General features: G+C 42.2%; 1 protein-coding gene across 5 annotated transcripts in view; it reads right to left on the reverse strand.

Moving 5' to 3' along the window:
• LOC111144098 (fragile histidine triad) overlaps positions 1-25,775 on the reverse strand; it is a 1,461,119-nt gene that overhangs the window by 3,047 nt on the left and 1,432,297 nt on the right. For all 5 annotated transcript variants that reach the window (XM_022498223.1, XM_022498224.1, XM_022498225.1 and 2 more), the window contains one exon: positions 22,041-22,150. In XM_022498223.1, the coding sequence (XP_022353931.1) occupies positions 22,049-22,150 (102 nt within the window). In that variant the 3' untranslated portion in view covers positions 22,041-22,048. The remainder of the gene's footprint in view (positions 1-22,040; positions 22,151-25,775) is intronic.

The raw sequence follows: 25,775 nt of genomic DNA on the forward strand, positions 1-25,775 counted from the left end.
AGGTGCTTGTCTTCCCGTCTTGTGGTTGGATGTCATATGGTAGGTGACCTTCATGTCCCTAGTTCCCTCTAATATTCCCTTAGACAGTGGTGTCTTTTGGTGCTGCCTGGGTATATCAACAAATGTCTTTCCTGAGGCATGAGGGAGACCCAGAGGAGGTGCAAGGAGGTGAATGATGGGATCCTCAAGGCACTTCTAGCTCCTGTGGAGAGACGCTCAGCACAGCACGCGGCCAGGCAAGAGATGATCGGGGGCTGGGCAACCAGTCCCCAAAATGTGGCCTTTTCTGGGGCCTCAAGAACAGACAGCACGAGCCTGGAATGTGTGAAGTGTGACTGATCGCCACGAACGTGTGTTTTTCCAATATTTCTATGTCTCTAATCTAGTGGCAGATGAACTGAGGTCACCCCGCTCCCAGGCAAGGCCGTGCTTGAGGAGTAACAGGGAGTAGCATGAAGTTTGGGGGAAGGTTTATTTTGCAGGATAGGAAATAAAGGCAGACGGGAAGCACCATGACCTTAGTCTATAGAAGAGATTTTTGGGAAGTAGAGCTTCCAATTTGGAAGGAAAATACAAATGTCTGAAGGAGAAAGATTAAGTTTTGAGTAGGGCTGGCCGTGTGGTGGATGCTGTCATCTTCCCCTCTGGCTCTCCCTGTTGCCTCAGGCAAGTCTTCTACGTCGATTTGCATGTTGTTGTCAGGAGTTAGTGAGTACAAACAGAAGCAGAGGGACACACAGATCCCCTGGGTTATGAGCTGAACCATGCCGGCTTCTCCTTGACCGTGTAGGTGTCTTCATGCTCCAAAAAGTCATTCTCCACAACACGGAAGCAGAGTTCCCTGTTTTCAACAGATCAGCCAGGCTCTGCATGCTTTTAAGACGATGTCTTTCTACTACGGCGTCAGCAAAGAAAGCTTCTACTTCGTACTCTGTGACTCGTACTCTATGATCGGCCCAGAGGAGGAGTTTTCTGCTTTGAGGCTAAGAAAACAGATCAACATCTCTCTCTTCTGTAGGTGAACATGGACGGGAGCCGGCCACAGTCCATCTAGCTGACAGAATGCAAAAGGAACACTGGGGGCCACAAAAACTAAACACACCGTCCCCTTCGGTTTCTTGAAGGTTGTGTTTCTCAACGTGGCTATTCACTGGAATTACCCACCCCCCCACCAAGATTCTGATCTAATGGGTCGGAAGTTTGGCTTAGACTTTTGGGGATATCACTGAATGTGAAAGCGAAGAGCTCCAACCCTGTCTCCTTTTTGATTCAGCTCTAAAGTGTGCTCTCAATAAAATGTTCCAGCTGCCCCAAAGCAATTCCGGAGCCAGAGACAAGTTTAAGTAGGTTTCAGATGCAGACTCCAAGGCTGTCCGTCTGCCACAGTCTTAGCAGAGCTGCACACACGGGGCAAGTGTCGACCTTCAAAGGGAAGTGATTCCTGCCCATGAGCTTGTATGAGATGTCTTGATTTGCATCCGTACCAGGGATGTCACAGAAATGGTTTTAAGGCCAAGTAATCACACTCACCAGCAAAACCAAGTCTTGAGACCCTAACATCAAATTCCTCTGTAACAATCTCTTCTATGAAAAGTAACTCTTTGTTCCTAGCAGCCTTAGAGATATAGGCAGACAGCCACGGAAAGTCATTCTGCTCACACCAAAAACAAGAGGAACAATTTTCTACGGGCAGGCACCTTTGACCTCTGCTTTTCAGTTTTTTCTTAATAAACTGGTCTCAGAAATTGGGCCACAGAAGCTGCTGGTGGCAATCTCTTAGAGTAAGTGGGTAAAAGGGAAGCTGGGGGAGAAATGGCAAGGAACAGACAACCACTCTGATGAGGAACTCTGAAGCAATGCAATTATTCTTCCATCTAGAGATAGAAGGGGTTATGCCCCAGCACAGTGACCAGAAACCCAGCGGTGCGAGGACAGACTCAAGAGAGCAGGGTGATCTCACGCCAAGTTTCCTGGCTCAAAACCATTCCTCTGTGGTTCACACCTGGCACTGATTAATAACATAACTTCCTTTGATGAGCTAGTGTGCATTAACTTCCGCTGAAATTTCCCTGTGGCCGAGTCCCGCGTTTGTGCCTCCTTGAGGGCACCGTGGGGCCAGCCCCACTCAGGAGGGGGGATGCCGTGTGCTGTTCTGCACAGAGGTGGGGCTCACCCGGGGGCTGTCCTTTATAGAGTGGCCACAGACTCAGCATTGTCGGTTTTCTCTTTGAAGGGATAAATCAAACACTAAGAACAGCAAACACACAAGAAAGATGATGCCCAAGCTTGTAGCTGTGAGTGATTTACGGAGACCCCGCAGGGCTCAGCACTTCCTTTATCCCACTGTCTCCTGGCAAGTGAAGCTGCGAAGCCTTTGAGGCTTGATAGTGGGAGTGAGGAGGCAGAACAGAGCAAACCCGCTCCTGGCAAATTCGTGGCACTCCCGGAGCGTATTCTTGTTGCCCGCTTGAAACCAGTAAGGCCTCTGTCTTCCACGTTTGTCCCTTTGACGTCCCCTTCCCGGTGTCTGTACGGAGCAAAGACTCCCCTTAAAAGGCTTTCTCATTCCGAGGGAGCTTATGAAGAACAGGCTTTATTTGTCTCTAAATCTTCAGCTGATATTACTTTTCCCTGAGACTCCGTTGAAATGAAAAAGGATTACTTTATATTTACTTGTGTCTTTCGTGAGAGAAACTAATTTTGAGAAAGAAAGTCCCTACAATGTGAAATACTTTCCCTTCTTCTCAACTCTCCAAAGGGGCAAAAGGAAAGCTAAAAGGTATACATGCTTTGTCATTTACTCTGTCTGACAGCTTTTTCTTATCATGCTTTTGAGGGTGACCTTCCTCTCGCATATTCCTTCGCTCTACTTGTGCTCTTTTGTTATAATGGAATTTTGGAGCCAACCATGGCACAGGCTACCTTTGATAATTAATGGCTCTGAGAGTTTGCTGAGTGTGTTATTTAATTAATGGCACTTGTGTCTGGAGTCTGTGCAACTCTGTGGTTGAATAAAAGGTGTATTTGCTGAGGGATTACAGGCAAATACTCAAGGATCGTCACACTGAGAATTTGTCAGGGTTCAGCACATTTAACAGCCTAATGGGCTTATTATATTTTTTTATCTCTGCCATTTAAAAGGTACTGAAGTTGATATAACTCCGTCCTTTCTGCCTTATATGAGAGTTTAGATTATAATCCAAAAAATCCTTGGGCTAATGGATTAAAAATCTATTGCCTGGAGCAGGGCCTTTCATCAAAAACAAAAAGATGGAATCTTGAAGGCTCTATTTTGAGCATGAAGGTGATGGTTAAAAAAGTTCCACTTCGCTTCACCGACTCAAAAAGAGACTAACCTGAATTACACTCAAGGTCTGCTTGGGACCAAAAGATCAAAGGTTGAAAACCGGCAAGGAAACACAGTTGAAAGCTACTGTGAACACAGAATAGTTCACATCACCCTGCTTTTCCTGAGACTCTTTCTCATGCTAAGAATGAAATGCAGAAGAAAAGGCAGGGATGAACACATCCATGCAGAGACATCAGCAGTCCGTATGGGGAAATCTGTACGGAGCTATCTCCATGGGTATTCATACAGAGACTACAAACAGGAAGGGTCTTAAGCCTGTATTATCACTCTGTGTGCCTAGACATGTTATGTCTGCTCTCTGGACCACTGTTTCTGTCTTTATGGAACTGTATATTGACCCCCTTCTGGCCCATAGATGCTCAAAGTGATTTCTTTCAATAGGGACATGGAAGCTGACTGTCCCACTGATAGAAGGGATAGCTGAGTGCTCACTTTGAGGACTTGAGGATTATCTTTTTCAGGAAGGGACTCCTTGCTGGGCATATTAATGTGAGAGGGCTAGAAGGAGCACCCAATCTCCAGCGCTCAGCCAGATGGTCCAGGGGATAAGATGTAAGCCAGGATGCTGGCTTTTTCCTTGCTCCATCCCACCAGAGGCCTCCCCAGTCGGCAGACAGTGGAAACAGGGGCACCATCACATAAGTTCAACTGGAGTGAGAAGAGAGACCCTAAACATTGTGCACAGTAGGGAAAGCCATCTGTCCTGAGCATCTACCAGCCAGCCCTTGTGCTAAGGGGTGTACATCTTTATGTATGGAAACCTCATACAGTCTTCACCTCAGCCAGATGAGGTAGATGTCATAACTCCAGTGTTCCAGCTGGGAAAGGGTCACACAGTAAGTATAAGATTGGAACCAGATGTGCTTAATCCCAGAGCTCACCCTCTTCACACCTGCAGTGGCCAGTATGGTCACCACTAGCCACACGCAGTAAATGGGCACCAAAAGATGTGACTTGAGATGTGCAGAAAATATAAAGCCTAGGTTTCAAAGACTAAAAGAAGGATGCAAAACAGCTCATTTTTTATATTTATATTTTTAGATTATAAAGATATTAAAATAATATTTGGATATACTGGGTTAAATATAAATACAAATATATTAATCAGTCCTTAATGTGGCTACTGAGAAATTTCAAATGACATATGTGGCTCATGTTCGGTTCCTATGGGACAGTGCTCTTCCGTGACAGTATCCTGGCCTGGGGCTCTGGAATGAGCAGAGTGAAGCTGCCCAGGTGTGGGGAGACAGAGGTTCTGCGAGCATCTTAAGAGTTCATTTAGTGTTTGGTGTTTAAGAACATGAGCTCTGGGTTCAAGTTAGGCCTGTGACTTATTTGCTGTGTAACCTTGATCAAGTTACTCTGCCTTTTTGTGCCTCAGTTCCATCATCTACAGAATGGGAACTTAACTGTACCTGTTCTCCTAGAGTTGTTAGGAGAACTGAGGATGATACAGGTAAGGCACCCCTAGACTCTAAAGAAATGTCAGTAAGTGATTTGAACACTCATGATATGCCAGGAGCTCTTGCAAGTGCTAGAGACGATAATGGCCCTGTCCTTAGACACTTACTTGCTAGGGGAGCATGCACACAGACAAATCAATCTATAATGTGACGACAGATGATGGTGAATGCTATTAAGGAAAATAAGGCCAGTTTAAGGGAAAGAAGGAGACCGAGGCACTTAGGGAAGGCCTTTTGGGAGCAGGTGACATTTGATCAAATCCCGCATGGAAGGAGAAAATAATTTCAGGCAGATGGGGACAAGTGGGGCCAGGACCCCAAAGTGGGGGTGTGTCTGATGTGACCTGGTGACAGCAGGGAAGCAGGAAGACTGGAAGAATGAGTGTGGGTGAGAGACCTGGGAGAGGAGACTGGATTTGATCTTCTGTCCTTTACTGTGGCCACCAAAACTTCTCGTGAGTAGGTCCTGGCTGGCTTTCCCACGTATGGAGAAGAGACATAATCTAGCTTGCCATTTATAAGAACTTCCTATTTTAATGTATTCATTCATTCAAACTCACCTTGGGTGAGTTTGGGGGGATAGATGCATATTTTAAGAGTCAGAGGCAAGAATTGACATACGATATGCTATATACAGAAGCTATATTTTTAACTACAATATCACAAAAGCTTACCCAGAATGAGGAGGAAGTTCTTAGGTTTTACTGAGAATACTTTCCTTTTAAAATTTTGCACTACATTGCATTTCCATGGAGTCTCATTCTTTTAAAGGATTAAAAAAATTAAAATTAACTGCACACGAGATCTTCCACCTTAAAAGAAAAGGAAAAAAAAAAAACCTACCTGGATAGATAACAGATCCTTGAGAAGAGAGAAATAAAACAGAACTTTGATAGGGGTGCCAAAGATAAATGTTGATTTTACTACAGTAGGCCTATTCCGTGTTCCAAGTTGATAACTCTGGAATGTGCGGAGCCACCCGAGAGCGGATGAGAGAGGGGGCAGAGTTCTAAGAACGGCCCAGAGTTCCGCAATGCCAAGACTGGCCTTGCCTGTGAGAAAGTTCCCTTTTCCTAAAGCTATAACTCTGGCTTATCATTTCTAATTAAAAAGTGATTCAAGCAATATCATGGGCTTTCACTTCTTCAAAGCAATACCGCACCGTCAGTTTGCAGCTTAGAATGCCAACAGTTCTAAACTTTTTGTGGGCCTCCTTGGAACAAGATGTAGAGCTTTAGCAGAGGGAAAATTGCTATGAACATCTAATTACATTCAAAGCCATTTTTACCTGTCTTAAAGGAATGGAAATGATCTGCCAGTTTTTATAGACCTTCTTGACCTAAAGATATCTGCTGGCGGAAAGGGAATCCTCAATTGGGTTCTTTTAATGCTTTAATTATTACATGAGCTATCCTTTTACGCACTGACTCACACACTTTGAAGAATCCCTTAAATACACATTAAAATTGATTGGCTAATCCTAGACTGTGGGGTGGCTCTTGGAGGGCATGTAATTGTGTGTGGGCATGGGGGGTTAGACAAAATTGACACAGAGTCAACTACTTCATGGTGGGATAAGGTAGAGAAATCAATTTGGTCCCAGGTACTGTTGACATTGTACCGCCGACTTGCACAGAGCGCAGTCACATGCTTGCCTGTTCTCCAGTCAGTCTTACTGCTTGAGACTGACCAGCACTTTCTCCGGGGCAAGGGCATACTTCGCCTACTCTGCCTCAGTGTTTGGCTCAAAATGGCATCTCCATAAATAGTTGGTGATTGAGTCCTAGATGCTCATGGTTAAGAGGGTCCTCTAGGAAGCAAGCAGTCCATGCCCCTGGTGTAGCCAGGACTCTTGATGGCAAGTAAGGAGACCTCAGCGCAAATGAGCCTCTGAAGAACACTGACATCATTACTGACCGTTTAACTGTGAAGGGTGGGGTGGATGTGGGAATTCATCTCCCCTCTTTATCTTTTTGTCTTCCTTCTCTCTGGGGGCTTCTCCTGCATTAGACTTGTCCAAATGATGATCAGGATGACTGCCAAAAGTCTCAAATACACGTCACCCCTTCAAGGGCTTCTCTCTGTATGTCCATACACCGAATAGTAGAGGAGAACTCTAATAAGCTGAATGTGTGTGTGGGGGGGGGCGATGGGGGTCACAAGCCCAGACTGTGGCCTATGGATGAGACTGACAGTTCCAAACTCAATGCTACAGGGATGCCGGGGTGGCTCAGTCAGTTAAGTGTCTGCCTTTGGCTCAGGTCATGATCTCAGGGTCCTGGGATCAAGCCCTGCATGGGGATTCCTGCTCAGCAGTGGGCCTGCTTCTCCCTCTTCCTCTGCCCGTCTGCCTGCTCATGTTCTCTCTATATCTCTCTCAAATGAATAGTCTTTTTTAAAAAAATGTCCGCTACACCCCATCCTATTTTCTTCTCAAATCTCTCAACAAGCTTTTTAGTGTTTTGAAACCCAAGAGTTAATTTTAGACTCTTGGTGAAAAACCCATATCTTTAGAGGTAAAGGTCTTGAATGGAGCCGTTGGGAGTCCTCATTGATCCCAAGAAAGTAACATCTAAGCACTGTGGTCTAAGGTTGATTAGCTTTGATTTATTCCTACTCATTGAATGCAATTTTAGCTTTTAGAGAAATATTCAGTCTGTAACTATGGCTGTATGGAGAAACGGGGGACGGTACTCTCTCTCTAGCAGGGTTGTTTAGCCTATTTTTGATACAAGTGCATGAAGTGACCAAAGCCCCTAGCACAGAAATTACCAAATTCTGACTCCTTTACAGAAATTAGTAAAGAAGCAAGAGTAAGCAGTCTCTTAAGCCTCAGCTTCATTGTATAATTCTTGTCAGTTAGCTGGAGTTCAAGCAGGAGATGATGTCTCTAAGCAGAAACCCAGCAATTGTAGTGTGAAATGAAGTGTGGGCTCCCAAGTCAGACTGCAGGCACTCGAGCCCTGGCTCTCCACATAACCCCGAGAGTCCTCGGGCGAGTCCCACAGTGGCTGTAAGCCTCAGTTTCCACATCTGAAAATCAGGACAGTACTCCAGGGTTGCTGTGGGATTTAACTGACATAAAGCCTATAACGTGCTTGGTATAGCTTGTCCATAATAAGTGCTCCCTGAGTGGTATCCTTAAGAATCATTAATAATAAAGTGTCCTCTCTATGGTGATCTCTGTTACTTAGTTCCTCAGATGATGATCTTGTTGGCCAGCGTGGCCTCTTAAAGTCAGGGAGGATGGCCAAGAGGAAAAGAATGGGCTCTGATGTAGGAGTACAGTGTCTGTAAAGATTACATACAACAATTATTCTTTTTTTGTTTTAGCCTATTATGGAATAATTGAATATCTAGCCAGCAATTAGACTGTACATTAAAGTCAAACTCTTCCTTTCTTTTCTTTTGTCCTTAACGTAAAGTTCTTTATTTATCTGATTTACTTTTAGTCCTTTTTAGGGTGAAATATAACACAGACAAGTGCAGAAGATACATATACACATACGTGCTACACACACAAACACACATAAACATATACATGCATATCTACCCACACAGCTTAGAGAATTAATATAAAACAAACACACATCTTGCTACTGGCCATGGCAAGGAGTAGAACATTGCCTCTACCCTCCTACGCCACATTTCCCTTCTCAATGACCGCCCCTTTCTTGCATCCCCCAAAAGGTAACCACTAGTCTGATTTTAGGGTGATTGCTTCCTTGCTTTGCCTTATAATTTTACCTTCTAAGTGTATCTCTAAACACTATAATTTAGTTTTGCCTGTTTTTGAACTTTACACAAATGCAATCACACCATGTGTGTTCTTTTGTGTTTGTTCTTCACACTCTTACAAGCACTTGATATCATCAGTTTTGCCAGTTTTTGACTATTGTGGAGGGTACACAGTGATAGTTCACTGTGTTTTAAGTTTACACTTCCCTGATGACTAAAGATCATTTGCCATTGTGATACTTCTCCAAAGTGCCTATTCAATCTTTTTGTAAATTTTTTTTAATGTTATGTTAGTCACCATACAGTACTTTTTGTATTTTCTATTGGGCTGTTGACTTTTACTCAATGATTTTTAAGGTGTTGTTTTGTTTTGTTTTGTTTTCTTTAAAAAAATCTTCTGGGTACTGGTCCTTTGTTGGCTACCTATGTGGCAGATGCCTTCCCCCTCTCTTGTCTTGCCTTTCATCTCTCTTAATGGTGTCTTTTGATAAACAGAATTTCTTTTTTTTTAAATATTTTATTTATTTATTTGATAGAGAGATCACAAGTAGGCAGAGAGGCAGGCAGAGAGAGAAGGGGAATCAGACTCCCCACTGAGCAGAGAGCCTGATATGGGGCTCAAACCCAGGACCCTGAGATCATGACCCAAGCCGAAGGCAGAGGCTTAACCCTCTGAGCCACCCAGGCGCCCCAAACAGAATTTCTTAACTTACATGTATTCCAATTTATCAGTCTTGCTTGTGTGGTAATGCTTTTTGTGTCCCATTTAAAAAGTCTTTCCCTATAGCAAGAAAATGAAGATATTCCCCTATATTATCCTCTAAATGCTTTATGGTTTTACGCTTCACATTCTGAATTCTAACCCACCTCAGATTGTCTTCTGCATAAAGTGTGAAGTAGGGTATAGTTTCATTGGTTTTCTACCTGGGCCTTTTCCCAGGACCTTTTATTGGGAAGATTTTGTTTTCCCCACAGCTCTGTGACTTCATTTTAATCATGAATCAAGTATTCACATATGCCTGGCTCTGGGCTTTGCATTTTGTTCCATTAGTCTACTCCTTGTACTGATACCATACTCTCTTAACTTTTATAGACCTACAATAAGTTAATATCAATTAGAGTAAGCCCTCCTATACATTTGTCTGCTTTTTTAATAGTCTCTGGCTACATTTCCATAAGCATAAGAATTAACTTGTAAATTTTCAGCACCACCACCAAAAACAAACAAAAAAAAATCCTATGATAATTTTGATCTGAGTTGCATTGAATTTACAGGTCAACTTGAGGAGAGTTGAGTCTTTATGAAGTTGAGTCATTCCTCTCTCTGTTTACTTAATTCTTCTTTAATGCCTCTTACTACTACTTTGTAGTTTTTTTGTCTAGAAGCTTACATGTCTTTAATTATTCCTAGGCATTTGATTTCTGATGTTAACATAGGTGTCCCCTGCTTTTTGAAAATTCACTTCCACCACTTCACACTTTTACAAAAGACCTACATTAGTACCTGTTTTTACTAACAGAAAAAAAATCTGAATTGGATTTTTGCTTTTATGAAAAAGGAAAAAAAGTGAAAATAGCATTTAGCATGCATTTTGCGTGAGCACAGCCCTGCCGAGCTCCTTCCCTGGCAACTATACTCAGCATCAAGCCGCCATAGCCATGACCTGTGTCTGTGAGCATCTGTGGTTTATCTCCATTTATTTTGTGCATCCATTAGCAAGATGTATCCTGAAGTATCAGTAAAACCTAAAAGAGGTTATTTTTGGGTCTGGAAATGCTCAAAGAATTTTCCATATAAGTTAATGGTAATTGCGTCTTTGCTTTACACCATTTCAGCTTAGGAAAGGTTTCAAAAGAACGCTCTACTTTGAGATAGTGGTGGGGAAATCTACATAAGCTAACTTCAATTTTTTTTTTTTCCATTTTCTTCCTGTGTGGCTGTTATGGACTAAATGATTGTGTCCCTTCAGAATCCATAAGTTGAGCCCTAAACTTCAACGTGATAGTAATAGGAGGTAGGGCCTCAGGAAGGTAATGAGGGTTAGGGGAGGTCATGAGGGTGGAGGGCCCCCAAGATAGAATTAATGTCCCTATAAAAAGAGTGAGAGGCTCAGACTTGCTGCTCTCTCTCCTCCATGTGAGGATACAGTGAAAAGGCAGCCATCTACAAAGTAGGAAGAAGATTCTCACCAGAACCTGACCATGTTGGCACCTTGATCTTGGACTTCTATCTTCCAGAACTGTGAGAAATAAATTTTTGTTGGTTAAGCCACCCAGTCTATGGGATGGTATATATGGTATACAGCAGCCCGTGCTAAGAGAATGGCTAATAGAGAAATAAACAGCTAACATATATTGATCTTATATTCAGAGGCCTTGCTAATTTTGCTCATTAATTCTAATTGTTTCTCAGCAGACTGCTTTGTGTTTTCTGTATACATCATACTGTTTACAAATAATGACACTTTTATTCCTTTGTTTCCAGTCCTTCTACTTTTTTTTTCCCTCATTCTTGCCCTACTGTACTAGCTACGGCCTTGAGTGCATTGTGAAATAGCAGGACTAATAGTAAATATTGTCATCTCATTTATAATCTCAGATAAAGAGCATTGAACGTTTCATCCTTAAGTACAAGTTCCTTCTAGTTTCAGTGTCCTGGAACTTTTATATAAAGTTGGGATATTGAATTTGATCAATACACTTTTCCACATCTACTGAGATGATCCTATCCTCTATCTTTTATTAGTCTAGTGAAAGACAATGCTCAGTAGTCTAATATGAAACCACACTGCACTGGTCATAATGCATTCCCTTCTCATAGATTGTACATTCACACACATACACAATCTGTCTACCTATCGGATAGATATTAGGACTTTGGTATCTGTATTTCCATGTGCAGTGAGTCTATAGAGCTCCTTTCTGTGATGTTCTTGTCAGGTTCATGTGCAAGAAGGCAACTCATACAACAAACTGAGAAGTGGAAGAATTTCTTTCTCTTTTTCAATTTTCTGGCAAAATTTGTTCCATCAGTTATATGGATAATAACAGTATTATTCAGATTCTTTCTTTCTTATTTGCATGGTAGAATGCAGCAGTAAAGTTATCTGGGACTGATGTTATCATTGTGAGAGGGTTTAATTGAGGTTTGATTTCTTTAATAGTTATCCAATTCTTCTTCATTTTTTTTTTTTTGTTGTTGTTGTTTTTACTTTGTGTCAGTTTAGGTAAGATGTATTTTTCCTAGAAACTTCAAATTTCATCCCAATTTTCAAATCTATTGATTTAAAATTATTCATTATATGCTCTTTTCCTTTTGAATGACTGCAGTTTTCAGATAGACCTTTAGCATATTACTGTCAGTTTTTATTTTCTTCCAATAAATGCATACAAGTAATAACTACAAGTAGGTTACTCTCTAATCATGTTTAGTTGCATTCATGAGTTTTAGGTTTTCTTCCTTCAGTTCAAAATTATTTCTAATTTCCTTTGATCATTTTTTCTTTAGAATTCCTTTTATTTTATTTTTTAAATTTCTTTTCAGTGTTCCAGAATTCATTGTTTATGCACCACACCCAGTGTTCCATGCAATACGTGCCCTCCGTAATACCCACCAGGTGAGCCTGGTGGTGGGTATTATAGAATTCCATTTGGATGACTCTGCTAGTGATGAATTCTCTCAGCCTTGTCAGAAAATGTGTTTGTTTCACTTTCATTCTTAAAAGAATATGTTAACTGGGTATGAAAATCTAGGGTGACAGTCATTTTCTTTCAGTTCTTTAAAGATGTCACTCCTTGGGTGGTATAATCAATTAAGCTTCTGACTCTTGGTTTCAGCTCAGGTTCTGATCTCAGGGTCATAGGATCGAGTCCTAAGTCTGCTTCGGACTCTGTCCCGCTTTTTCTGCTTCTCCCCTCAATGCTCTCTCCCTCTCTTGCAAATAAATAAATAGATAAAGATGTCATTCCATGGTCTTGTGATTTTCTGAGGTTTTGTTGTTGTTGCCTTTTGTCTCTTGGTCTATTACTCCTTGGAATGTGAGGTTTCCCCACCCCCACCCCCACTATTACACCTGAGACTCACCCTTTGCTTTCTGCAGTTGTACCATGATACCCTCAGGTGTGGATGCTACACCCCCTGCTCTGGCGTTGGTGTGTTCTTGACTTTTGCCAGTTTTGAAAAATTTACAGCCATTATCTCTTTAAATATAGAGTTCACTGAAACTGTTTTGGAATTGTGAATAAATATTTCGTAGGCTTTCTCATTATATTTTATGTTTTCTGACCGCTCATACTTTTCCCCACTCTTCATCTCTTTCTAGTACATTCTGAATATTTTCATATGGCTCATCTTTAAGGGTTTAGTAATTCTTTTGCTCCTAAATTCATTCCTTGAGTTACTGTATTTTTCTGCTCTAGAATTTCTGTTTGGTTCTTTTTCACATCATCTCATTTTCTTATAGATTCCAGCTCTTTGTTTTTAAGTATCTTTTCTACCTAGAAATAAGTTAAGATAGTTATTTTAGTGACTGTGTCTTATCATTCCAATTTTAGGTATCCTGTGATTCTAATCTTATTTGTATTGACTTGTCTCTGCATATGCTATTGGGTACATATATGCACACATTCATGTGTTGGGTATTTGAAGAAAATAATTTGTAGAAATGATTTAAGATCTTGGGAGTGGTATTCCCCCCCCCCCCCAGGGATGACTTTGTTTTTTGCCCTTTGGTTCTGCTAGGCATCTAATATGACTATCAATTTGGGATCTTATATTTCCAAAAGTGAAATTTTCTCAATTGCCCACATGATTTGAAATTGGGCTGTGTAGCTGGTAGCAGGCCAGACTTATATCTAGGTCATTCTTTTTCCAAGGATATCACTTCCCCAGATTTTTGCATTCCCTCCAGGTATGGAGATTTAGAAAGTACTCTGCCATTGGAAACCCAGCTTTTATTATTTTTAGTCCCATCTGCCTCTTCAAGACATAGATGCCCTCAGTAGAGAAGCAGCTGTAAAAGGTGGGCTCCTCTCTCTGGATTTCTGGCTGCTTTTGGATCTTGACCTTATAATCCCTTACTGCCTTGTTACCTCTAGCAGATGTTTGTGTGTATTCTGTAAAATTCTTCCTAGTTGAACACAGTGGGATATTTAATTCAAATTATTTGGTCTGTTAGTAATAGAAGCAGAAGTCATTCTTTTTCTTTTCTCTTTTGGTGATCTGAAAATATCCTGCCCTACAGGTTTTATTCTTTAATTATTATTTAAACTAATTTATCCTAACCTGAACATTTCCATAATGTATCATCGTTAAAATATAATGGAAATTATAGGGAAAATAATGAATCTACGTATTGGCACAACTAATGGACATTCATAGTCTCCATTGCTCACCATTCATGATAAATTGGAGGTAGTAGAACATACTGAAATGTCTTTTGTATCCTCAGAGAAGTATTACATCTAGAAGGAGCACAATTTAGAGCTGGTTTGGTAGTGTTATTTCCTAGCTGTTACTTTGTGTTATTCTCATAAAAACCCGAGGATATAATTAAAATGTTTTCCATCATAGTAATTCAGAGAGAGGAAAAATGAAGCACAAAAGAGTGATGTGTCCCAGTCCACAGAGTAAATTTTGTGACAGTGTTGATAGGGAGCTTGCTTAAATTATTTAAGACTTTTCCACTGAGAGTAAAAAACAAAGTGGCAGACAATCCAGACATTATTCTTAGGAGACTGAAAATGATCTTTTAATCCTTTGATTTGGTGATGAATATGCCTAGTACTTAGGACAAGTGATTAAAAATATATATTTTTTTCTTTTTTAGTTGGGTAGGGCTGGGCATAATTTTTACAGAACCATGAAGTTTACCTTACCAGTCCTTTCTTTTCAAAGAACGTTCTAGAAAGTTCTGTTTAAAACTCCAGACAGTCATTTTCTTTAGAAGAGGTATTATCTGCCACCTGACATTCTCTTGATTCCAGATTATTTACATGAGGCTCTAGTAGGGGAAACAAAATTTGCCCTGTGACATGGTTGCAAAATGGTAATAGTGAGCCAAAATAGTGAGGTCAGTGCATTGGCGTCTGGGAAGAGCATGGAATGGGTGGCAGGTATCCAGCTCCTAAATGAGCTGGCCACAAGAAAGTAAAGATGAGTTCCCAAGGTGCCTTCCCAGTGCTCTCTTTCCCTGCCTCTGCATGGTTCCTATCCTCTCCAAAGGGTGTGTTCTACCTCATGTACCCTTAAAGGAGGGAAGAGGAAGAAGAGGGGCACATGACATAGAATTGAGCTGGAGATCTAATTTCACTAACACTACTGAGACAAGTGGCCCCAGTGAGATATTTTAATTCTCTAAATGCTCTTTCTTTGGATCCTCTCCCTCTTTCCTCCATTTTTTTTTTGGATTTTACTTTAATAAACAAGACACAGTTTCCATTGCTCACCACTCATGATAAATTAGAAGGAACAGACCATCAGAAAAATATTAACACCAAAAGGAGTACAATTTAGAACTGCTTTTTCTAGTGAGTCCTGATTGGTTGAGCACCCAACTTGATTGATACCCCTGGAATTTCAAAACAAAGGAGGATTGCTTATGTAAGAGGTGGCTTAGGGACATGTTAGGCATAGAATGGAGTGAATTATATAAATGTTATTACAAAATGATAGGTCAAATATTACTAATAAGAATTTTATTCTTTCCTTCACATTAACCTCCAACGACCTCTAGAAGAGTCTTTTCCCCATATTCCATATTCCTTTCTGGAAGAGACAAAGAGAAAATGAGAAAAGAGAACACCACACAGAGTGAAGAGAAGAGAAGCAAGTAGAGAGAGGGCAAAAAGTTTTGGGAGTGGGGAAAAATCTTGGAAAAGTTTCTGCAAGAGTGTGATGATTGATGTATGATATCCATTTCTGGGGATGAGATGAGGATTAGGATCCTAAGGATGGAAAGGATGATAGACTTTTTTACATCATCATTTTGCAAGATGCAACTGAAAGTTATTTTTGGCACTTGGATTACTCTTTTCTGAAAAGAACTCTGTGCTGAGGTTTCACGTCAATCAGAGTTTCATAAGGGTTAACATTAACGATGGCACACTAGTCATTTTTCCTGTCACTTGAAGTAAATCTCAATAGGATTCTGTAGATTGTTTAGTCATCAATGACCTGTGGAAATCTTTTGCCTCAACTATTGGGTATATGTCGAGAAAGCTAGAGCTTGGTAAAATATTTTAAAAATAATCAAACTAAGACCCATTTTGAAACCATGGGGTGTGGATCATCTCCAAATTTTTATAAAGGGAAGTTTTTCAAGTATAACTAGATGGTCATCCTTTTGGGTCAGGGTAAAATAAATCATTTAATAGGACATTAGATTTGATTATTTCTAAAGCTGACATAATTCTATGGTTTCTTGTTCCCAATTTAGATCATAGGGACTTGATTTATTAACATATTAATCCAATAAATAGAGTCTTTAATTCCTCACTACAGAAATCTGGTTCTGTAAAGGTAGACAGAATATTCTACACAGAATAAAAGGAGAGGCAGCACCGTGCCTTAGAAACACGAACTTCAGAGGAAGGGAAAAGCAAACTAAAATCTTTTCTAGCTGTGTTTAAACTGATAGATTTTTTTTTTTTAAGAACTTTGAATATACTAAAGACTAAAGCATCATTAGCTGAAAGAATCTTCTCTTGTACTTCCATGCTAAAGAAAAATTTTTATTGTATCAATTTGGTGATGAGTGCTAGCAGACACTTTCCTTGGTACTGAGGATACCTCCGCATGGGATTGCCTGGTGGGTTTAGGATTGAACTGCCCAAGGAGCTGAAGTTAAAACCCTCCTTTTCCCTGAGAAAACATGAGAATACTATAATCTTCTCCCTCAGCCTTTCTCATCAGAGGCTGCTATGCTGAGAGAAGACCCTTTCTGTGAAGGAGGAGAGTTTTTCCAAGCAGGTGGGGTGTTTTAAGAGGTACAATTCAGTGACCAGAACATGTGCTAAATAAGCAAAACTGTCCTTTCTCATCTACCTCGACTGTCCATGATTATGATATAAGTGTGGTCCAGTGACTGGAATTATGGTGATTTTTCAAAAATGCCGGTGTAAAATTTTGCCTCGACAGTATATCTGTAACTACTAATAATGCTGACTCAGTTGCTTTGAAATTGCACGGGCTCTGTTATGAGTAAATGAGAGGCAACCAATTATCTATAAAATAAAGGCATGCACAGAGGAGAGTTTGATGAATTACAAATGAGCTCTGCTGACACAACAGGGTATGGAAACCTGCCCCATTCTGACTTTCTACCCGAGTTACGGGCCATGCTTGCATACTTTACAAACAACTTAGCCCACTCCATTCTAACATGGAGCAGGAGAGGAGACAGGGAGATAGTAAAACCTCCCCTCACTAGGACACAAGTCATTGGTTTAAAATTAAGTAGGAAACTCAATATGGGTGTGTGGAGGCAGCAACCCCAAGTGTTAAATACGCACATGAAGAATTACTATGCTCCAGGAAAGATGCTCACATAAGGGATACAGATGCAGCGTCCTCTGATGGGATTCAGAGCAGAGACTAAAAGAGCCATCGCAAAGCTGCATCCTAGAGCTCAGCCCGGCTTGTGTAGAGCCAAGGCATAAATTCACCGAAGCAGAAGGCAGATGTTGAATTCCTGGAACCAAAGGATTTCCACCTCATCAGGGGTCTGTCCAGTGGAGGGAGCACCATTCAGCAACCCTTAGACTGTGGGCTCTGCCTATGCCTGGTGAAGACAATGCCTGTTTTTCACTATTGCTTAAGAAACTGCAATTCAAAGTCATTTTCTACTGGAGAAAGGATATAGGAAGTAGAGTACCAAAACCTCCTGCAGGGTCACGTGGGAAGATCAAGAGAATTCTATACGACTAAGTGGGTGTTGATGCCCTGGTGGTTTCAAGAGGCTGAGAAAACAGTGCATAGTTTTGGGATGTTTATCTCTGTGGTCCTATGGCAGTCCTATGCTGAGGATTAATGTGGTTTTATACATGAAGAAGATACAGAACAGGGGTTTCTGCTTACTGACAGGTTGCTAGGTATTTCCACACTGAACATTCAGCAGAGAGCAGGGTTTTTTTTTGTCTATTATAGGCCATTTCCCGTATTGGGCATCTCTGGGTATAGGTTTCCACATTCTTTAACACACTGGTTTTTAAGGTAGGCTAATGGCAAAGTGTTGAGGCCAAGCCCTGTAAGTTCACCTCCCAGGAGAAGAAGTGATTTCAAACCGATCCAATCAGCCTAGATGAGGGGCCTAATGTGGGGCTTCCTGCCCGGTGTCCTCTAGCCAGGTACACGAGACTGGCCTCTTACCCCTGGGGAAGCCAACTCTGGTTCCCTTGGGTGACTTATCTTCTCCACATTCCTGGTAAGAGGCTTAGGGAGCACTGGCTTAGGGGGTTGCCACAGGCCTGGAGCCCGCTTGCTCTGTGTTTGAATTCTGATGGCCACTGTTGTTTTCCAAAGATGAGAATCATTTGTTTAAGATAATTTTAGGTGACCTTCATTGAACCTTGCTTAACTTACTTTCAATACTTTTAAATAGGTCACATAGAGAGTCCCAGTCTGGTGCAGGACTCGAATGCCTCTGTAACGGTGGCTAGCCTCTCTTTTTTAACAAAGAGAGAATGAATCTCAGCTCCAACTGGTGTAGGCAAGCAACGACACCACGCTTGAATTCATTAGCATTGTTTTTCTTTCGTCTTCGTTTGTATGCTTGACTTCTAGTGCAAGTAATACTCATTTTTCATTGAGGTTAGGATATGAAGTTTAGAAGTGAATCAGGTGACTAAGGAGCACACAATACCCTGGTGGGAAACAAAGATGAAAAAAAAAAAAAAGCCTGAGGAGATGGGAATGAGAGCGATTTGGGAAACACTGTATTTGCCCAAGGTCATATTTCTTGGGCACATGGTCATAGGATGTAATAAAGAGGGCAGGCAGCCGAGGGAGGCATTAGGCTGGTCTTGGAACAACGTACAAGGAGGGCAAAGTCAGTTGGTGCAAATTCAGCCCCGTTTGGGTTCCCGCTGCCCAGCTGCGGTGTGGCTGGGGCGCCGGATGCCGGAGTAGGGGGCATGAACAAGGCTGGCAGGGGACATGCAGCAGGGAAGAGAGGGGAAAGTGCTTCAAGGTGGAATCAGGCAGGCAACCAGAGCAGATGAAGAGGATAAAGAGAACATTCGAAGGGCGCAAGGGGAGTTGGGGGAGAGTGGCCGAGCTGGCTGGGCAGTGGAGCTCTCTCAACAAAGACGGGCTGTTCAGACACGAAGAGAATAGTCTTTGGGGGGTAACTGGGTTCTGTCTCTGCTCTGTCCCTTGCAACTATTTGCCTCCAAATAACACTTAACATCACTGAGTGCTGGTTTTCTCATCCTCTGCAAGATGGGGTCGGAGAACCCATGTCTTCTCAATTCGGTAATGCCGGCTCCTGTTACCGAGTCCGGTGCTGCAGCCTATCGTCCCTGCCCTTGTGCAAGCTGCAAATCATACAGGCCTGCTGAGTGAGCGACAGCGGCAGCTCGACACTGCCTCTGCCTGAGACTGACTCACTGCTGAGGGTGTAAATGGAGAGACACTGGAGAGGCCAAGTTTATCTGAAGTTTAAATAAACAATAAATAATTCTTCAGGTCTAGGTATATTCAAATATTGTGTGACAGCCCTATATTTATTTACTTAGATTTTATTTATTAGAGAGACAGAGAGCATGAGTGGGGTGAGGGGCAGAGGGAGAAGCAGGTTCTCACTGTGCAGGGAGCCTGATGTGGGGTCCAATCCCAGGACTCTGGGATCATGACCTGAGCCAAAGGCAGGCACTTAACTGACTGAGCCACCCAGGCGCCCCAGGACAGCTGTATTTATTTGATGAAATTTTAGAAGTACTGTAAACCCCTAACACTGTATAAACATTTTGTGTAGATGAATTTTGAAAAGGAAGGAGAGAGCAGTGTCGAAAAACCAGGAAGACCAACTTATTGATCATGTTTCCAGGAATGAATGTTCCTTTTCCCCTTTGTCTCTAAAGGGAAGTATATATAGTCCCTTTAAAGATTTATTGACTGATTTTTAGAGAGGGAAAGGGGCTGAGAGAGAGAGGGACAGAGAGTCCCAAACAAACTCCTCCCTGAGTACTGAGCCCGACAAAGGGCTGACCTGAGACAAGGACCTGAGCCGAAACCAAGGTTCAGACACTTAACTGACTTAACTGACTGTACTATAGTAGTCCCTTTATCCTACAGGAAATGAGGATGCTCTTGGTGAAATCCTAGAACCCTATGTCTAAGTCCCTAGCCTCCGAGGTACTAGCTGTGCGATCTGGCAACCCACGTCATCCCTCCTTTCCTCCATTCCCACATTTGACTGCTGAGAACATTGACGGTGATTCGTTTGGTCTATAACCAAAGACCGGTAAAGACAGGTCTTAATGTTAATAATCTAAAAACCCACAGGCACTATGGCAACAGTTTGTACAGGAAGTTAGGATGACTATCTTTCTGGCAAGATTTACAAGGCAGGTTGATTCACCTGGAGGATAGGAGATTTGGGGCCTCAAGGCAGGACAGAAGCAAAAACTGAGAAAGCAAAGCATACAGGAAACTAGGGTACTAAGTTTAAATCCTCTTAAAACATCTAGAAAATGCATCCTAATGCAGAATTCTATATTTCAGCAAGCCTCAGGAAAAGCCTAGAGTTTTCTCGCCTCTATCTGAAAGTACCCATTATGTAAGAAACCCAGGGTTGGGGGGCAAGGAGCCTTATAAGTTGAGTCTGAAGAACAGTGATTCCATTTGAATGGGACATTCCAATAGGAAACACTGGCTTTCATGAGAGGAGTAGAAAGAGGTCTGAGGCTATGCCTATGGGTCTTTGTTCTTTAGGCAGACTAGCTTGATCCAGAGCAATTAAGGAGGGAGGGAGTAAGGAATAAATGAGAAGGTGAACAGTGAAAAAGGTTCAGAATAAATGATCAAAGACAGCTTCTGCTAGCACTACACTGTATCCCTTCAGGCAACTGGATACAGAACGGACAAACCAATGACATCCTCCGATTTCATTCTCCAGCGAAATAAGCATTCTAGAATGCAAGTGCCTGAATGCTATGACATCCTCAAACAATAATGGGTGAAAGGCCATTGATAGTGGGTCTTTAAGTAATTAGGATACTTTAAAAAGGAGGGTGGGGAGAAAATGCCCAAGAAATGCATGTATATTAAAAACTATCTAAAAAAGATGTCTATTTCAAAGTGAAAACAGAATACTATGAAGGTGTTTCCTACCTAAAAATCATGATCACTAAGTGGTGGATACAATTTTATATAATTTAATTGCTACCAATATTCACCAATTGTGTTTTTAATTTGTGTCTAATCTACTTTAGCAGCTTATAATGTAAACACAAGACTGCATGAAGCAGCCTATTTCAAAAAGAAACTATTCAGGGGAAAAGTGCTTAATCCAAGGTCCATGGAAGGAGGTTTATTAACAGGGCTGACAGATAAAATGCAGGCTACGTGGTACATTTTAGCCTAGGGATGCCCCGATATTTCATGGCAACCCCATTTATTAGTGTATTTCAGAAGATCCATGAGGCCCTGGACAACACATAAAAATTTGGTGTATATACGTATTTTGAAGGAGACTGGCTATCGCCTTCTACCAGAATCTTAAATCTGTGATCTCCCAACAGTTAAACATTCAGTAATGCAAAGAAATAATTCTATCATGTCTGACCTTTCCCTGTGACCTTGAGCTTCCCAGCAGCCAAAACTAAAGGGAAACATAAAACCAGGGTGTCTGGGTGGCTCCATCTGTTGAGCATCTAACTCTTGATTTGGGCTCAGGTCACAATCCCAGGGTGGTGAGATCGCGCCTTGTGTCAGGCTCAGTTGCAGAGTCTGCTTGAGATTCTCTCTGCCCCTCCCCTCTCCTCTCTAAAATAAATAAATAAATCTTAAAAAAAAAAAAAAAAGACCATTTAGCTGAGGAGAAGAGATCCAAGTGGAAGAAAGATCTAGTCAGGAGGTTGTGAGCTGGCTTACAGCACTGTGAAGCCTAAGGAGGGAATCTGAGACGTGAGCTCTCTAAGGGTTTGGGCTTTTTAAATGATCAGGTTTGCACTGCAAACTCTTTTGGCCTGCTTGGTGAGGTTGGTTTGGAGAAGGGCAGGACAGTGACTTGAGGTAGACTGGAAGGAAGGCAGCAGACAGGAGAGTCCCCCGTAGAAGGTGGCAGGCAGGCAGGGAGGCAAAGGAAACCCAGAGGTAGGAATCCATGCCTCGAGGGTCAGGGTTTTCTCCACTCTGGCTTTCATGTCTTTGAACCCTCCTGCGCCTGCTTGTCTGTACCCATCCTGGGCAGGGAGCCTCCTTCTAGGGCCCCATGGAGGGTGTGAGTGATGAAATGCCCGGTGTTTACCTGCACAGTCACTGAAAGTAGGCCCGCAGGGTTGCGGCTTCTGCTGCCATTTCCTCCTCGGACCTCCACAAGGTTGGGGCGTCCTCCTCTTCCTTGTCATGTTTCTGGAGCTTTGGAGGAAACAATGGAATCAGCTCATGAATGGGTCCTCAGGAACTCAGAACAAGTGTTGTGGGCTGAACACAATTGTGCACATCAGAGGCTGGAAGGTTGTGTGTCTTTTCATTGCACTAGTTGCCCACATTTGAAAATAGGGAAGTAAGAATCCTCATTTCCAGCTTTTGTGATCAAATAACCAGATTAGGCTAGCCTGTGGTCCCTTCCATGCCTTGTCTTATCTGAGGAGGTGGTGAGTGGGGGTCACAGAGGGGAGCACCCTCCCATGTTCCATAACCCCCACCACTCTCTAGTCTTAGGCTCAGCTGGCATCGCTCATTTATTTTACTCACTGACATTGAAGACAGGGAGTTGGCCCCCTACCCATGATCATTCCCCTAAGCTGGCCTGCAGTTTACCTACTAGACATTTTGTTCAGTGAACCAAACCAGCCCAAGCAAATCATGATAATATTACAAGAGCCATGAGTACTGAGTGAGAAATAAGAGCATATTCATTAAAAGAGCCTTAGGGAGGCAAACAGCTTAAAAAAAAAAAAAAAAAAAGAAAACATCAAAAAATTAACAATTGATCTAACTCAATTAAATCATTTTAAAATCCTCTTCAAACACCTGCATTTATTTTTTAAGACACCTTGTATATGTCTCAGATTTACAGAGAAAGTAAATAAAATTTCAATTCTATCAGAAGATGTTCTCAGAACTTTTCATTGGAAGAGCTCAATTTCTCCCCTTCATCTCCTATTGCAATTCAGTTTTATTAACTAGATTTGTTATTCCTGTGTGGGGCTTTATCCGTTGTAAAATGCTAAAGGTAAATTCCTAGGATGCACGGTGTAGTATTTTGTAAGTCATTTGAAGAGATTGAGGTAAATGATTTAACAGCACCAATGATGGCTGGTATTTATGATATGAACGGGTAGTTTCTTTGATGTGTATCATTTCATTTAATCTGTACCATCATCTATACATAAGGCAGGGACTACTTAGCTCCATTTTACCAAGGAAGAAATGGAGATCCGAGGAAGTTCCTTCGCTTGTTGAACTTCTCACCCAGCTAGGCAGTGATGGAGTTGTTCACTATAATTTTCGCGATTTTCTCTATCCCAGAGGAACTGCCAGGCCACCAAAGAGTGGCCAGCTCCGCCTGCCAGGTGCATACCCCCACAAAAGGCAGATCCTTTGAAAAGTATCTTGCTGCCTCAGCAAAAAGTCTCTCCACTGCCATAATGGAATTTCCTATCTCAGGCCCAAATCACTGTAAATCTAACGCAGAGACACCCCATACCCCCTCTTCCCCACCCTGAACCATGTGGCCCCTTGCAGCAGATGGGGAAATTTCCCCGTAGTTCAGAGCAAACTTTGCTGCACAAAGGAAAACAGTGAAGGAATGATAGCCCAGCTCTCCAGCTGAGCTGTATTTCCACTTGGGGTAAGTCTGAGCCTAAATGAGGTTCATTAGCATATGACTGGGCCACAAGTATGTTGATGAGAGTCAAGGATCTTCCATTCAGAATATGGCTGCCAGCACTCTAGTTTTACATTTTGCCACATAGATTTAATTCTCCTTAGTGGAAGAAAACCACATTAAGAAGTCATTTCCTTCCTTGCAGAGGCAGATATGATGCAATTGCTACGGGCGAGGCAAATGGGATTGCTATTTTTCTACTCGAGAACTAATTTTCATTTTGATACTAGCTTTAGGTCTGTTATAAATCCCTCTTGTAACAATCCAATAGGATGACAAAGAACAATATATACAGCCTGGAAAATATGGCCTCCCCACTTCTGGTGCTGCCATCGAAAAGACCCAGAAATCAAACATTAAGTGGCTTCATCACCACAGATCATACCAGATGAATCCAAATAATTTAGAGTCTGTGAGCGCTAATGCCTCCCTGGTTATTAGGCGACCGTCTGTTTTTGTCATATGCCTTACAGATGGCAACGTTGTGCCGACACTTCCAAGTTGTTTATGCGAGGTAGGGAATAAATAAAACAAAAACTAATCATATTTGCAAAGCTCTGTTGTATATGGCTTTTAAAACTTAGAGGTTTCCCTCCGAAAACTCCCAGATGGAAGCGTGGGGCTTTCTTTAGGACAGCCGTGTTCAGTGCTAGCTGCCCGCTGGCATCCCCTGGCGAACTCAAGAAACTGCTATTGCCCGGGTGCACACAGGGGATCTGCTTTAATTTGTCTGGACAAGGCCCGAGTTTGGGGATTTTTTTTTTTTTTTCCAACTTCTCAGCTCATTCTAAGGTGCACTTACTGTTGAGAAGCCCCGCCCTTGGGAGAAACGTGTATGTGGACAGACAGAACCCATGTACCTGAGAAATAATACATCTGCCTTCGAGCCCAGTGCTTTTTGTCCTGTCCACAGAGTAGAGGCTTTCCTTGGAAACCCTGCTCCGGAACTGTTTTGCTTCTATTCTCATTCTGTCAAAAAGTGTCTGGGCCACAGGGCTTGTCCCAGCAACACTAGGATGCTGATCTGGTTCAGGAGACTTTGAGTAAGTTTTCAGTCTCAGCAGAAATAGGGAGCCCAGGAAAGATCCTGGTGAATAAGACTTGTGCCTCAGAAGAGCCACCCAGGTGACCTGGAAATTAAACATGCTGTAGTTTGGAGTGAATTTCTGTTTCCCTGAGGCAACCCAAGAACCTGGACGGTACAAGCGTTGCAGACCTGCAGAGATCAACTCTAATTACCTCCAATGGCTGTTCATCCAGAAGGTACTAAATGCCTTGAGGAAGCTTTAATGCCGGGGGGGGGGGGGGGGGGGGGGGGGCGTTCAATTCAGATGAACCCTCCAGATTAATTTAGGCTGCCCACGGGGAAAGGCAGTGACTACTTCTTCATGCACACAGTATTTATTCTGTGTCTGTAATGCTAGGGGCTGACCTTGGCATTAGAACACTGAAACAGACCCCGTTACTGTCTTCAGGGGGCCCCCAGATAGGGAGAATAGACACCAAATGGTTAATTATCAATGTGAGGGGCATTTCCAAGTGGGAGGACTGTTGCTGGGAAGGCACGGCCCAGTCTGAAAGGCTTTTGAGAGTCAGCTGAGTTTGAAAAAGAAACAGAGTACTATAATAAAGAGTGATGGGGGTTCTAAGGAACATCCAGCAACTTCTCTCCAAGAAGATGAGGTTAGGCCCAGACATTGACAATGAGAGGGGCAAGCTCCTTAACCTCTTTGTGCCTCAGTTTTACCCTCTGTAAAAGGGAGCAGTAAGAGTTGTGAGCAGTGATGTGCTGGGCACATAGTAGTAGTCACAGCAACAGCAAACAACTATTCTTAGGCTACGTACGCTGTCCCATGACAGTGATCACTGACCAACGCAGAGACCTTATGGCCAAGAGCAAAAGTGTTTTTCCTATCTTCATGGTTCCCCAGTGATATGTGTCTTTTCGACCTTCAATATCCTGTAAAAGGATTAAGAGCTATGGTCAAAATTCAGGCCCATACCAAAGAACCTACTGACACATTTAAACCTGAGGAGGAAATTTAGCTCCTTCAGATCTAAAATATCTTAGAATAATCCCTAACTCTCAGGGTTGTCGTAAGGAATGGATAAGGTATTAATGGAGGCTCCTCAGAGGCAAAGGTCATGGTC

The sequence above is a fragment of the Enhydra lutris genome, unplaced genomic scaffold (assembly GCF_002288905.1).
Source record: "Enhydra lutris kenyoni isolate GAN:26980312 unplaced genomic scaffold, ASM228890v2 scaffoldscaffold10, whole genome shotgun sequence".
In the NCBI taxonomy this organism is placed as follows: domain Eukaryota; kingdom Metazoa; phylum Chordata; class Mammalia; order Carnivora; family Mustelidae; genus Enhydra; species Enhydra lutris.